This window comes from Saccopteryx bilineata, chromosome 3, assembly GCF_036850765.1.
Source record: "Saccopteryx bilineata isolate mSacBil1 chromosome 3, mSacBil1_pri_phased_curated, whole genome shotgun sequence".
Classification (NCBI taxonomy): domain Eukaryota; kingdom Metazoa; phylum Chordata; class Mammalia; order Chiroptera; family Emballonuridae; genus Saccopteryx; species Saccopteryx bilineata.
In genome coordinates, this window is record NC_089492.1 from 117,081,920 (window position 1) to 117,096,594 (window position 14,675).

The 14,675-nt window shown below is 41.5% G+C and overlaps 1 protein-coding gene and 1 pseudogene across 2 annotated transcripts in view; one reads left to right on the plus strand and one right to left on the minus strand.

Annotated features, from left to right (window-relative positions):
- Window positions 1-920: 920 nt before the first annotated feature.
- On the minus strand, window positions 921-5,841 carry LOC136329847 (sodium/potassium-transporting ATPase subunit beta-3-like; annotated as a pseudogene).
- A 4,260-nt stretch (window positions 5,842-10,101) lies between these two features.
- Window positions 10,102-14,675, plus strand: part of REL (REL proto-oncogene, NF-kB subunit) — a 55,952-nt gene continuing 51,378 nt past the window's right edge. For both annotated transcript variants that reach the window (XM_066267193.1, XM_066267194.1), the window contains exon 1: window positions 10,102-10,696. In XM_066267193.1, the coding sequence (XP_066123290.1) occupies window positions 10,687-10,696 (10 nt within the window). In that variant the 5' untranslated portion in view covers window positions 10,102-10,686. The remainder of the gene's footprint in view (window positions 10,697-14,675) is intronic.

The window sequence follows — 14,675 nt, forward strand, 5'->3', positions numbered from 1 at the left end:
GAGGTTGCCTGCTTGAGCACAGGCTTGCCAGCTTGAGTGTGGAATCATCAACATGGTACCAAGGTTGCTGGCTTCATCAAGGTGTCACTGGCTCAGCTTGAGGCCCCAGTGAAGGCACATAGGAGAAGCAATCAATGAACAACTAAAGTGCCACAACTACGAGTTGATACTTTTCATCTCTCTCCCTTCCTGTCTCTCTCTGCAATAATAATAATAATTAATAACTTTTCAAAAAACCAAGACCTTTCAATTCCACTTTTATTTTATTTTCTCCTTTTTACATACAGAACTTCTCCACATACATTTTTTTATAGCTGTAAAGATATTTTATGTTGGTCAAGTCAACCTTAGCCCTAAAACTTTGCTGGCATGAAAATATGAGTTAACCAGCATTAAATATATACATAAAACAATTACACAGCACAGCACATTAAGCTTTAGACACTTGGCAATTAAACCACACAAAAATAGGACAAAACACCCATATTCAGAATTGTGTGTTCACAGTCTCCATCTGGAGAGTGTACAACGGTTCCAAAAGGCAGTTTAAGGCAATAAGCAGTTACTTTAGAAGGCACTGAACACTATGATCGGGAAACACATTATATTGTAACCCAGTGTCATGTATCACCTCACCTTTCTCTCAGGTGGTCTCGCAATTCTAGAATGGCCAGTCTAGCTGATAGAAAATGAAGATGGACAACACACTTACTCTGTGGACATATTCTAATTCCTTCTTGCACACATTGTAATTTTGAACGCAACTCATTCTAAAAACCAGTCATGATCACCACGGTTTTTCAGGTTGGGTGATCCAACAATCTTGCAGTTGACTGTTACTTCTTTTAGGGTACTGCTAGCACCAAAGCTGAGCTGGATAGCAACTAATGGCTGTACATAGCTCACATGTGGTTTTTCCCTCATAATTTGGAAAATATTTTGTCTGTGTTTCCCTCAGGAGGATAAGCTGATAGAGCTGTTGTGTTTTCACCCTTAGGAATACCAGAGCATTCTGTTCTTGGTTCTCCCTGAAGCTTTCTTCCAGTTATTCTATTCATTTTCACAAGAATACAGGGATATCCCTTGGAGTAGCCAAATCAAGGTCATCCACACCACTGCATGCTTAAAGTAAGGTGACAGGAAACTGACATACAACATAAACTGGACCTTTCTGTTCAAAGAGTACTCCATCAGGACATGTGGGAGACAGGCTGTAAACTGACAAAATCCTCACAGCGTAGGGCTTAGTTTAAGACTAAACTCTTCTCCAGCCCCCAATACTAAGATCTTCCACACACCCTTTTAAGACTAAGATCTTCTCAACACCCTTCTAATACTAAGATCTTCCACATACCCTTATAATACTAAGATCTTCTCAAGACTAAGCTTTTCCCCATACCCTTGACTGTTGCATGATGTGGGGTGGTGCACTCTTTTTTTTTTTTTTTTTTTTTTTGTATTTTTCTGAAGCTGGAAACAGGGAGACAGTCAGACAGACTCCCGCATGCGCCCGACCGGGATCCACCCGGCACGCCCACCAGGGGCGAAGCTCTGCCCACCAGGGGGCGATGCTCTGCCCCTCTGGGGCGTCACTCTGCCGCGACCAGAGCCACTCTAGCGCCTGAGGCAGAGGCCAAGGAGCCAACCCCAGCGCCTGGGCCATCTTTGCTCCAATGGAGCCTTGGCTGCGGGAGGGGAAGAGAGAGACAGAGAGGAAGGAGGGGGGGAGTGGAGAAGCAAATGGGCACTTCTCCTATGTGCCCTGGCCGGGAATCGAACCCGGGTCCCCTGCACGCCAGGCCAACGCTTTACCGCTGAGCCAACCGGCCAGGGCCGGGTGGTGCACTCTTATGAGGAATCCCATTTATGCCTCAGATAAGTGGCTTTGTATCGGAGACTTCCTTATTTGTAAATTGGCTTAAAGGCTTTAATTTCTACACTATAAAATGAGGCAGACTGGGGGCTCTCTCTCTCTCTCTGATCTTGTCATTGGCATTGAAGATGCCTCCGATCCCATCCTCTTTTCTTGGTGAGTCTGTTTTCTTAATTCCGCGCCATGTGCATGAATGACCTGGAATTACTAGCTGTGCTGGTTCGCGGCAAGGACAGACTGTGAGATTCTTCTGTTCTAAAGCATATGACTTTAGAAACTTCTTAAGATCTTCAATGTGCCTTCTATAGGACTCTGGATCAGATATATGGATGAATATTTCAATGCTGACACTGGTTTTGGAAAAGTCACAAGTCTTGGACTAGAAATCTGGTCACAGTATTTTGGAACCTCATTCTTCCGAGTCTGAAGTATATTCATGCCTGATCTGTGGTGGTGCAGTGGATACAGAGTCAACCTGGAATGCTGGGGTTTCTGGTTCAAAACTCTGGTCTTGCTCAGTCAAGGCATGTACAAGAAGCAACTATTCAATAGTACGAGTTGATGCTTCATACTCCTCCCTCTGCCTTTCTCTCTCTGCATCCTCTCTAAAATCAATAAGTAAAATCTTTAAAAAATAAAAAAAAATAAAAAACCCTCTCACTTGAAGTATATTCACACTGTGAATATGAAGAGTGCTGCCAGGAACACATAAAAGACTAGGGAGAGGAGCAAGAAAACCTCCCAGCTCTTGCAGGTATCCCCCAGGCACTCTCTGGTAGTCAGGTTGTAGATGAAGAGCTTCCACTCAGCCAGGCTCTGGTTGAAGAACTTATCTTTCTACATCATGATGTATTGGCAGCAGGAGCACAGTCCAACAATGGACGCAGAAGGTGGAATGGCTGAGGACACTTCCTCATTGCAGAGAGAGCACTCAAGCACAGTGCTAGGTTAGATGTGTTAAATGCGTTTCAACTTACAGTATTTTAAACTCACAATGGAGTTATCAAGACATAACCCCATTGTAGTCGAAGAACATCTTTACTGCTGGATCACAGGGTATTTATATTTTAGGGTTTTTAAATTTTTTATTAATTTTAATGGGGTGACATCCATAAATCAGGGTATATATGTTCAAAGAAAACATGTCCAGGTTATCTTGTCATTCAATTATGTTGCATACCCATCACCCAAAGTCAGATTGTCCTCTGTCACCTTCTATCTAGTTTTCTTTGTGTCCCTTCCCCCCCTCCCCCTCTCCCTCCCCCCTCCCGTAACCTCCACACTCTTGTCCATGTCCCTTAGTCTCGTTTTTATGTCCCACCTATGTATGGAATCCTGCAGTTCTTGTTTTTTTCTGATTTACTTATTTCACTCCATATAATGTTATGAAGATCCCACCATTTTGTTGTAAATGATCCGATGTCATCATTTCTTATGGCTGAGTAGTATTCCATAGTATATATGTGCCACATCTTCTTTATCCAGTCATCTATTGAAGGGCTTTTTGGTTGTTTCCATGTCTTGGCCACTGTGAACAATGCTGCAATGAACATGGGGCTACATGTGTCTTTACGTATCAATGTTGCTGAGTTTTGGGAGTATATACCCAGTAGAGGGATTGCTGGGTCATAAGGTAGTTCTATTTTCAGTTTTTTGAGGAACCACCATACTTGCTTCCATAATGGTTGTACTACTTTACATTCCCACCAACAGTGAATGAGGGTTCCTTTTTCTCCACAGCCTCTCCAGCACTTGCTATTACCTGTCTTGTTGATAATAGCTAATCTAACAGGTGTGAGGTGTATCTCATTGTAGTTTTGTTTGTTTGTTTTACAGAGACAGAAAGTGAGTCAGAGAGAGGGACAGACAGGGACAGACAGACAGGAACGGAGAGAAGCATCAATCATTAGTTTTTCCTTGTGCATTATGACACCTTAGTTGTTCATAGATTGCTTTCTCATATGTGCCTTGACCACGGGCCTTCAGCAGACCGAATAACCTCTTACTCGAGCCAGCAACCTTGGGTCCAAGCTGGTGAGCCTTCTGCTCAAACCAGATGAGCCTGCGCTCAAGCTGGTGACCTCGGGGTCTCAAACCTGGGTCCTTGTTATCCCAGTCCAATGCTCTATCCACTGCGCCACCGCCTGGTCAGGCTCATTGTAGTTTTGATTTGCATTTCTCTAATAACTAATGAAGATGAGCATTTTTTCATATATCTGTTGGCCATTTGTATTTCTTCCTGGGAGAAGTGTCTGTTCATGTCCTCTTCCCATTTTTTTATTGGATTATTTGTTTGTTTGTTGTTGAGTTTTATGAGTTCTTTGTATATTTTGGATATTAGGCCCTTATCTGAGCTGTTGTTTGAAAATATCTTTTCCCATTTAGTTGGCTGTCTTTATTTTGTTGTTAGTTTCTCTTGCTGAGCAAAAACTTCTTAGTCTGATGTAGTCCCATTCATTTATCTTTGCCTTCACTTCTCTTGCCTTTGGAGTCAAATTTGTAAAATGCTCTTTAAAACCAAGGTCCATGACTTTAGTACCTATGTCTTCTATGTATTTTATTGTTTCAGGTCTTCTATTTAGGTCTTTGATCCATTTTGAATTAATTTTAGTACAAGGGGACAAACTATAGTCGAGTTTCATTCTTTTGCATGTGGCTTTCCAGTTTTCCCAGCACCATTTGTTGAAGAGGCTTTCTTTTCTCCATTGTGTGTTGTTGGCCCCATTATCGAAAATTATTTGACCATATATATGTGGTTTTATTTCTGGGTTTTCTATTCTGTTACATTAGTCTGAGTGTCTATTTTTCTTCCAATACCATGCTGTTTTGATTGTCATGGCCCTATAATATAGTTTGAAGTCAGGTATTGTAAGGTTTAGTAGATACTGCCAGTTTTCCAAGGTGGTTGTACCAATTTATATTCCCACAAAAAGTTTATGGCAATTCCCCTTGTTCCATAACCTCACCAACCCTTGGAATAGTTCTTTTCATTTTAGTCATTCTGATGAATGGTGTAGCAATATTTCACTGTGGTTTTTATTTTTATTTATTTATTTTTTTTCAGAGACAGAGTGAGAGTCAGAGAGAGGGATAGATAGGGACAAACAGGAACAGAGAGAGATGAGAAGCATCAATCATCAGTTTTTCATTGCGACATCTTAGTTGTTCATTGATTGCTTTCTCATATGTGCCTTGACCTTGGGCCTTCAGCAGACTGAGTAACCCCTTGCTCAAGTCAGAGACCTTGGGGCCAAGCTGGCGAGCTTTTTGCTCACATCAGATGAGCCCGCGTTTAAGCCGGCGACCTTGAGGTCTCGAACCTGGATCTTTCACATCCCAGTCCGACGCTCCATCCACTGCGCCACCACCTGGTCAGGCTCACTGTGGTTTTTAAACATATTTCCCTGATGACTAGTGATACTGAGCACCGTTTTATATACTTATTATTCACTTGGCTATCTTTCTTTGTAAAGTGCTTGTTTGAATCTCTTGTTGACTTAAAAAAGTGGGTTATCTATCTTTTTCTTATTGCTTTGTAGAATGCATATGTGAATCAACTGGATCCTCTGGGAAGCAGATGGCAATATGAAATGATAAAGTGATATTGGCACAAATGCAATGCAAGAGTCACTGGGGATAACACTTATGAAAGATAAAAAGGAGAGAAGGAATTGGCAGGGAAAGTCTTCAGATGCAGGTCTGACATTTGTGAAAAGAAAGGGGGCAAGAAGAGTTGAGTAGGAACAGAGTCAGATTGGGGTGCATCTCTGAGAATCTCAGCCAGTCCAATGAGGAGCTCTGACACAAATATTGCCGGTAGGGGAAATCCTGCACTAAGTAGAGATGGTGAGCCCTTGTACTACCACTGTGCTTATAATTGGCTAGGTGAAGCCAAGCAATATGTGACCTTGGCTTAAAAGCTGATGTAGATACTTTCTAGCACTGAGATCTGAGCAGAGTACCTTCATGGATGCCACAGGCTTCTTTAGCAGATACATTTATTGTAAGCATCTTCTTCCAGTGCGTGGCCTGCCTTTTTATTCTCTTAGTGGCATTTTTAAGTACTTTAATAAAGTCCAATTTACCTACCTTTTCTTTTTGTTGCTGTTTAGGTAATATTGAAGATGCCTGCCTTTCCCAAAGTTATGAACATTTTCTAGAAGTTCTATTATTTTATTTTTAACATTTATATCTATGATCTATTTTAAATAGATATTTTATAGAGATCTATTTTAAATATATCAAACTTTGCATATGGTGTAAGGTTAAAGTTAGGTTTCATTATTTTCCATATAGATAACAAATCTGTCCCAGCACCAGTTAATGAACAGGCTGTCTTTTCCCCAAGGGAAGTGCAGTGGTGACTATTATAAATAAGCGTATATTTCTGGAGTTTCTCATTCAGCCCATTGCTCTACTTGTCTAGATTTGTGCCAATATCACTTTATCTTAACTTCTGTACTTTTATAATAAATTTGGATCTTTGGTAATGTACATTCTCTAGCTTTATTCTCCAATATTGGCTTGGCCATCTGGAACCTTGGCATTTCTACATACACTTAAGAATCACCTTGTCAATTCCAACAAAATAATATGCTGAGGTTTGAACTGGGATTCATTAAATTTACAGATTAATTTGGGGAGAACTGATACATTTTTTAAAGGTTGATTAGGACTTTATTTTAAATTTAGAAATTAAATTTAATGGGGTGACACTGATCAACAAGAGTATATAGGTTTCAGGTGAGCATCTCCATGGCCTTTGAACTGCTAATTGTGTTGTGTGCCCATCACCCAAAGCCAACTCATTTTTCATTACCATGTATTTGTCCCCTTGACTCCCCTGTCCCCTGATTCCCCTCCCCCACACCCCTTGGAAACCATGTCAGTTTTATCTATAATGACTGATATTTTAACAATACTGGGTCCTGGTCGGTTGGCTCTGTGGTAGTAGAGTGTCAGCCTAGCGTGTGGAAGTCCCAGGTTCAATTCCTGATCAGGGCACACAGGAGAAGCAACTATCTGCTTCTCCACCCCTCCTCCTTCTCTCTTACTCTCTCTCTCTTTCCTCCCACAGCAATGGCTCGGTTTGAGCAAGCTGGCCCCCGGCACTGAGGATGGCTCCATAGCCTCACCTCAGGTGCTAAAAGAAATTTTAGTTGCTGAACAACAGAGAAGCAGCCCCAGATGGGCAGAGTATCGCCTGGTAGGGGGCTAGCTGGGTGCTCCCAGTCAGGGAGCATGTGGGAGTCTGCCTCTCACTCAATAAGAAAATATATATATATATATACTGAGTGTTTCCATCCGTAAACATGGTATATCTCTGGGGAGAAGCATTCTCGGCAGATGGGAAACCATGAAGGATGGAGAGACAAGAAATAGCATGAGTTCTGGAATATGAGAAGCTACAAAGCAATTCAATGAGGTGCAAAGTGCAAGGCATGGAGTGCAGAAGATGAGGCTGAAGAAAGAGGCAGTGGCCAGATTATGGAGGAATGTGTTGGCTACGTCCAAGAGTTTGGATCTAAGGTTAATAGATGATTCTAAAGCACAAGAATGGTATGGGCTGATATGCATTCATACAGAGGACTCCATCAGCAAACGATCTGAATAGGTTTGAATGGCTTTCATAAGAGACAAAAGTGTAGACAGGCATAAGAGACTATTCTAGTAGTCAAGGAGAAATATGATTATGATTTGAACAAGGACAGTGGCAATCAAGATAAATCAGTAGGATTTGATGATTGGATGTTGTGGCATTGGTGGGGGTGGGGAGGAAAAGTCAAAGGTGGTTTCTAATTTTCTAACCTGTTTATGGGTAGACGGTGGTGGTAGTATAAGGAATATGGGAGGAAGAGTAAACTTGGGAGGGATGTTGAGTAGGTTGAGTTTGGGATGCATATGAGTTCCCCCATGGAGGTGCGTAGCAGATAATGGAATATATAGATCTGAAGCCCAGGGAAAAATCCAGGCTGTATAGATGGTCCTGTGACCATGGATAAAATCATGACAATGAATGAGATTACTCAACGACTGTCTGTGAGTTGAGAGGTATTATGCATCCCTTCCTCATATTCCCATTCAGATTTTAATTTTCCTAGTTCTTTGTCCTCTTTTTCATATTACCCATTAATATCCCCTGGGTTAAAAAACCATAAAAGAAATACTGTTTACTGGTCTAACATAACATTACACTCATGACTACAAATTTCAAATGGATATTCAGTACAGCCTGATATACTTTATATAGGTCTACTCACGAACCACATTTTCAGCTTTTCTTCCTTGGACCTTCCATTCCCTCACTGCTCTTCACTTTACATCATTATACTTCACTATAAAATAAAAGGCAACCTGATTACCACATTTTCATACTATCAAGCCTACCAGGTTTTCTGCATCTGCTCTGTCTTCCTTCTTGTTACCACAGAAACTTCTTCTCTGCCAGTTACCTAAGACTTGGAGGATTCAAGGGCTCTTTTTATATGTTTATTTCCTATCTGAATACTTTCTTTAGGTGAAATGCTGGTTGACTTACAAATCTTTATATCTAGCCCTGCCCTCTCCAGTTAGTTTTAGTTCTGCATATTCAACTGCCTACTGGGTTCTCTAATAATCATCCATAATATAACTTGTCCAACACACAACTCCTGATTTCCCCCTTCAAAGCTGCTTCTTCACCTTTTTCTTCCTTTTTTATCTGGTTGCTCAGACCCAAAATATGGGAATTTCTAATTCCTTTTTTTCTTTTCCCACCTACATCCAATCCATTATCAAGTACTTCTGGGTCTGTTATCAAAATAACTTACTAAATCTGACTCCTCCATCTCCTCTACAAAAACAGTAGTTAAAACCACGTTTACTTCTCAGACTACTCCAAAAACCTCTTAACCACTTTGCCTTCAAACCCTTGTCCTTACTGTACCTTAACAGGTTAACACATCATCCAGAGTAATCATTTTAAAATATAAATATAATCATGTCAATCACACTCTCAATAGCTTTCCATGTGAAATTGGAATAAAACCCACTCTTCTTACCAACTGAGATTCCTTTTTTGTCTTCACAATCTATTACATCACGGTATGATTTAATGCTTATTCAATAATTTAATTCTTTCCTACTTTCAACATTTTGTTGAAAGGATATTTTTAAGTTGCTAGGCAATTTTAGTATTTCCCCCCAACTAGGTTCTCCAGTTCCGGCATTATATGGCAGGCTGATGTTCCCCATTCCCTCTACTTGTTTTAGACAGCAAGGGGCAGTGGAAAGAGCACGGAGCTTTTGGCACCGGACAACCCTGTGTTTAAACTGTGCTTTCTTTTTACTAGCATTCTGAAGTAGGAACTTAACTTCTCTGAACCCTGATTACTTCATCTATAAAATTAGGATAACTACTTTATAAATAGGTAAAGGAACTGACACATACGAGGTTCTTAGCACATGAAGGAAGTAAAGTTACATTAGATTCCTTTAACTCAGCGATTTTCAGATTTACAACCGGTGTGCCGCAAAAAAATTTTAAAACGTGCGATACCTAACTATTTAGTCTGGGGCACTGACCTCTTTTCCTTGTCAAATTAAAAAATGACAACAACCAACACAATAGCCTTCTGGTCTGAAGGGATCAAAAGTACACCTTTTTTTCCCCTTCTTTCTTTTGGCAGATTAGCAAAAAATAAGTGGCACAGAATTTCAGTAGTTTATGTGTGCCATGAGATGAGAAAGGTTGAAAACCGTTGCTTTAACACACTCAAGTTTCTTTCCATTCACCCTTCCCTCCTGGGTAAATAAATCTATCAAATCCCAGGATTAGTGTCCACGCTACTAATCTTGAGCACACTGCTAATGATACAACGTACTACGAAGCTTTACTAAAGTACATAAAGTTAACTGAGCCTTCGCAATTTAGATATAAAGCGGGAAAATCAGACTGCGGGGGTCCCCTATGCAAATACATGAATTACAAACGAATACGCGTACCGCACTTCCCTTACAGGGCGCACCGCGACCAGAGCGTTGCACCAGCCGGCGGCGCGGGGGTGGAGATTTGCATGTGCGAAATCAGGAAGACTGGGGAACCACCCAACGAAAACCCCGGGCTTTAGTATCACCCCGCCCCAGCCGGAGGGCCGGCCCCACTTCGCCACCCAACCCGCCCTCAAGGGCTCCCGGGCGGCCGGCCTTCTCGACGTCACCGCACCCTCCTACTCGCTCCTGAACTTTAAAACACGCTCTGAAGAACAACCTGGAGGAGGGGGATTTCTCAGGAGCCGGCGGCTTTCACGCGCGGGACCATGACCCGGCTCCTGTGATCCCGCACTCCCGCAGTTGCCGCGTCCCAGCTCCCCGAACCTGACGCGAGCCAGAGGCAGCTCCCGGGGAGGGAGCACGGGCGGGGCGGGGCGGAGCGTGGGCCTTCGGGTGCGGGTGCGCGCGCGCCCGCCCGCCGCGAGGTGCCCCGCCCTCCGCCCCCGGGGAAGGCGGTGGTGAGCGCCCCACGTCAGCTGTGGGAAATCCCCTCCCGCCGGGCGCCTTGCGCTCAGTCCCGCCGGTGCTCGTCTCTTGACGCGCTCCGCCCCCTGGCCCTGGACAGAAGATCGCCCCGGCGACGCAGGGCGATCTGGAGCGCGAGAATTAAGGGGGTGGAAGGTGTGAGCCGCAAACCAGAAGAGGGCTGGAAAGAAGAGGGGGCGCGGGGGGTGGTCTGGGGGACAGAGTGGTCCTGCCGGCAGAGGGCTGAGTGGCGGGCTGACTGACTGCGGCAGCCTCGGGTCCGGACGCGCGGAGCGGGCGGCGCGGTGAGCGGAGCCATGGCCTCCGGTAAGTGTTAGGGCGCCGCGGGCCGGTCCCGGACTCGGGGGAAGGAGCTCGTCCGAGGGTCCTGCTGCTCAGTTTCGGGGCCTCAGTTTTGATTGTGGCGCTGTCTTTAAAGTCGTCTTATCTGGCAAATTGTCAACCTTGTAAAAACCAGGTTCAGGGTTTGCGTGCGAAATCAAAGCCACGCTCTGTAATTTGATGCCATTATATTAACCGGAACCTAGAAATTCCCAACACCTGGTTTTGGGGTTGGGGAAGTTATAATCTCAATAAAGGGAGACTAAGAGTTCATGAAAAATTGATTTATATGGAAATGGTGGTTTTCTGATTTAGACCAGGAATGAGGAACCTTAGAACTCAGACGAGCTCTGCGTTTTGTTTTGCTTTGTTTTAGTTTAATTCCATCAAGTTGTGCTGACAGTAGTACAAAATGTGTGCCTTTTAAAGTCACGAGGTGGTATTTTAACAGGGCTAAGTGGAAATGTTATTTCAACAAAGTGGGTAATTTTTACTGTACAGTGCGTACGCTCGAGCTTACGGAGGAATCGAATTTGGTTTTTTTTCGTTGTTGTTTTTTTTTGTGTGTGTGTGTGGGGGGGGGTTTAGTTGTTTACTTTGCTGGAAAGAAGGGAAAAGAGGATTTTTAGAATCCCCCTGCTTTAAAATTTGGGTAGGAATGAAAACAACGTTGTATTACTTATGTAAATATTCATTTTCAGTTGATAAATGCGTGAATCTCTTGCTTTGGGGGAAAACGAATTGACCTACAGGCCAAAGAAGGGAGTCGTATTTACAGCCATGGTTTAGGTCAGGCTGTAACTGAAGGGAAGTGGATCGAGTGGACTGCGTTCGAGTTCGACCTTTTCAGGATTCGGGCGAGGTTCGTGGGGGCGCCTTCCCGGCAGAGGGAGCAGCGTGAGCAAAGGCTGGGAAGCTTCAAGTTACTGGGTAACGCTTTATTAGCAGTTACACGAAGAGGGGCGCTTGTTTATACTTCACCCGCATGCTCACAAGCCCCTGGGACAGTGACCCTCAGTAGAAGGCTGAGGTCTAGCAGAGAAGAGGAAGTTGAAAGCTTAGAGAACTATTTAAAAGAGGTTGAGCAGAACAATGCCATAACGATTGCAATAGGCTGAAAAGGAAATTGGGGTGGTTCACATGACATTTGATTTCAGTTTGTGTGTGGTTTTCATGTGAGAATAGAAATGGAGTTTAAAATATTTCAACTTTCTCTTTACCCACTTCAGTGACCCCCAGACTTTCAGATAATCTTTTAAATCATAAATTAAAAGCGTTTAGATGAAAGTTCAAAGATGACTTGAAATATTAGGTTAATTTATTGGTTATGAGATTCTGTATGAGAGTAGTAGAGGATGGTGAACGTTATAAGTTTAAAAATGGTCAGCCTGCTGGCAGTTGAACGAAACTTTATTAATATATGGAATGCGTGTAACACTTCTAATTCTTCCAAAGGAAAGAGAATTAACAACCATTTATATAGAGCAGGGGTAGTCAACCTTTTTATACCTACCGCCCACTTTTGTATCTGTTAGTAGTAAAATTTTCTAACCGCCCACCGTTTCCACGGTAATGGTGATTTATAAAGTAGGGAAGTAACTTTACTTTATAAAATTTATAAAGCAGAGTTACAGCAAGTTAAAGCATATAATAATAATTCCTTACCAAGTACTTTATGTCGGATTTTCGCTAACTTTGGCAGAATAAATCTTTATAAAACAACTTACTATAGTTAAATCTATCTTTTTATTTATACTTTGGTTGCTCTGCTACCGCCCACCATGAAAGCTGGAACGCACACTAGTGGGCAGTAGGGACCAGGTTGACTACCACTGATATAGAGTATTGTTAAGACCCACATCATTTAAAAATGTGATACAATTTAAACCTGTGTAATGCCACTACATTTTGTGCTGGTGTAAGAGCTGATTCCCTAAATTGAAGGGGAAATTTTTTTAAGGAATGGAAAGTTGGGAGTACTTTTCACAAGCTATTTAAATTGTAATTCAGTTGTTTGAAAACTGCTAAGCAGATTTTAGAAAGGAGTCTGAATGTACTTTCCTGAATCAGTTGTAAAGACCTTAGAGAAAAAAAGTCACTAAATTATAAATTCCCTCATTTACAACAAAATGGTGGGATCTTGATAACATTATACGGGCTGAAATAAGTAAATCAGAAAAAAATAAGAACTGCATGATTCCATACATTGGTGGGACATAAAAACGAGACTAAGAGACATGGACAAGAGTGTGGTGGTTGTGGGGGGAGGGGCACAAAGAAAACTAGATAGAAGGTGATGGAGGACAATCTGACTTTGGGTGATGGGTATGCAACATAATTGAATGACAAGATAACCTGGACATGCTTTCTTTGAATATATGTACCCTGATTTATTGATGTCACCCCATTAAAATTAATAAAAATTTATATGTATAAAAATGATAAATTCCCATATTATTTTGAAACAGTAATGTTAACTGAGTCACAGAAAAAAAAATGTTTTTTTTATCATTGTCTAGTTTATATTCTGTTTGTAGTAAAATAGTATTGAAACCTCAAAAGCTATTTTTATTGATTACCAAGCTTTTAAGACCATTTCTTCATTTCTCTCCGGATGTCATATGTAAATAGGTGTATGTAGTTGAGTATGTGATCGGTATAACATAAAAAATAACATCATAATCTCATAAGCAAATTATATAAGTACCATAGGTAAGTGGGGCTTTGACATATACTATACACACACACACAATTCTAAGTTTTGTTTAAGTAAATTTTATCAGATTATTAAGAATTTACAGCTTGTGTTCTATTAAGTTGTCTTTTTTAATTACACCTTGATTCCAGTCTTTTTTTTTTTTTTTTGACAGAGACAGAGTCAGAGAGAGGGACAGATAGGGACAGTCAGATAGGAAGGGAGAGAGATGAGAAGCATCAATTCTTGGTTGCAGATCGAGTGACCCCTTGCTTGAGCCAGCAACGTTGGGCTCAAGCTGGTGAGCCTTGCTCAAACCAGATGAGCCCGCGCTCAAGCTGGTGACCTCGGGGTCTCGAACCTGGGTTCTCTGCATGCTCTATCGCTGCGCCACCACCTGGTCAGGCTTGATTCCAGTCTTTTAACATGATTAATTAGAATAGGCATTGTGAAGAAAACTGTTCCAATACCCGTTAGACCATTATTAACTCATTAATTTGTATATTTAAATAAAAGTAGCTATTTTAGGTCTGAGTTTAAAGCTTCTCATTGTTTCAATAGAAAGTGTGAAATATTCCTGTGCATGTTGCTCTGTTTAACTGCCTTTGGTAGAAGATAATAGTGGTATAAAGAATGAAGGTGATATATGATAGACGTTGAGCAAAGGGAACGAGTGGGCGAAATCACTAGTGAGGAATCTGATCCTGAATCATTTTGGGGAGTGCCTGGGGTATGTGTATTGTATCTCAAATACGATTTGAGGGACTGGGCATTCCCTTTAATCTGTCCTTCTCTCATCTCTTCCCTGCAAATGATTGGGGTTGTAGGCACGTGACCTAAGTAATGGCATGGTATATACTTTTAATAACAAAGAATATTCTTTATTGTAAACAAGATATACAGTACAATAAAAGAAATATTGTGCAAATTGTAAATCACATGGATTATTTTTATTTATTTAAAGAAAACTTTTTTTGCTTTCCAAGGATCTAAGTTTGGATGTCAGAAATTTAGACACAATATAGAGAAAATGTTAAATGGAAAGATGCAGGGACCTTTTTTATTACATGTTTTAAACAATTTACTTTTGTTTTACCACTGTGTATATTACTCACTATACAACAGAATAGAAGAGAAAAACTGTTAACAAAAGTAAATGTTCTAGTGATTTTTCTACCCACCTAGTTCCACATACCCCTCCCCCAAAACCCGTATAAATTAGCAGGACAATATTTGTCTATTTGTGAATAGTGTTCATTAATACTGCAT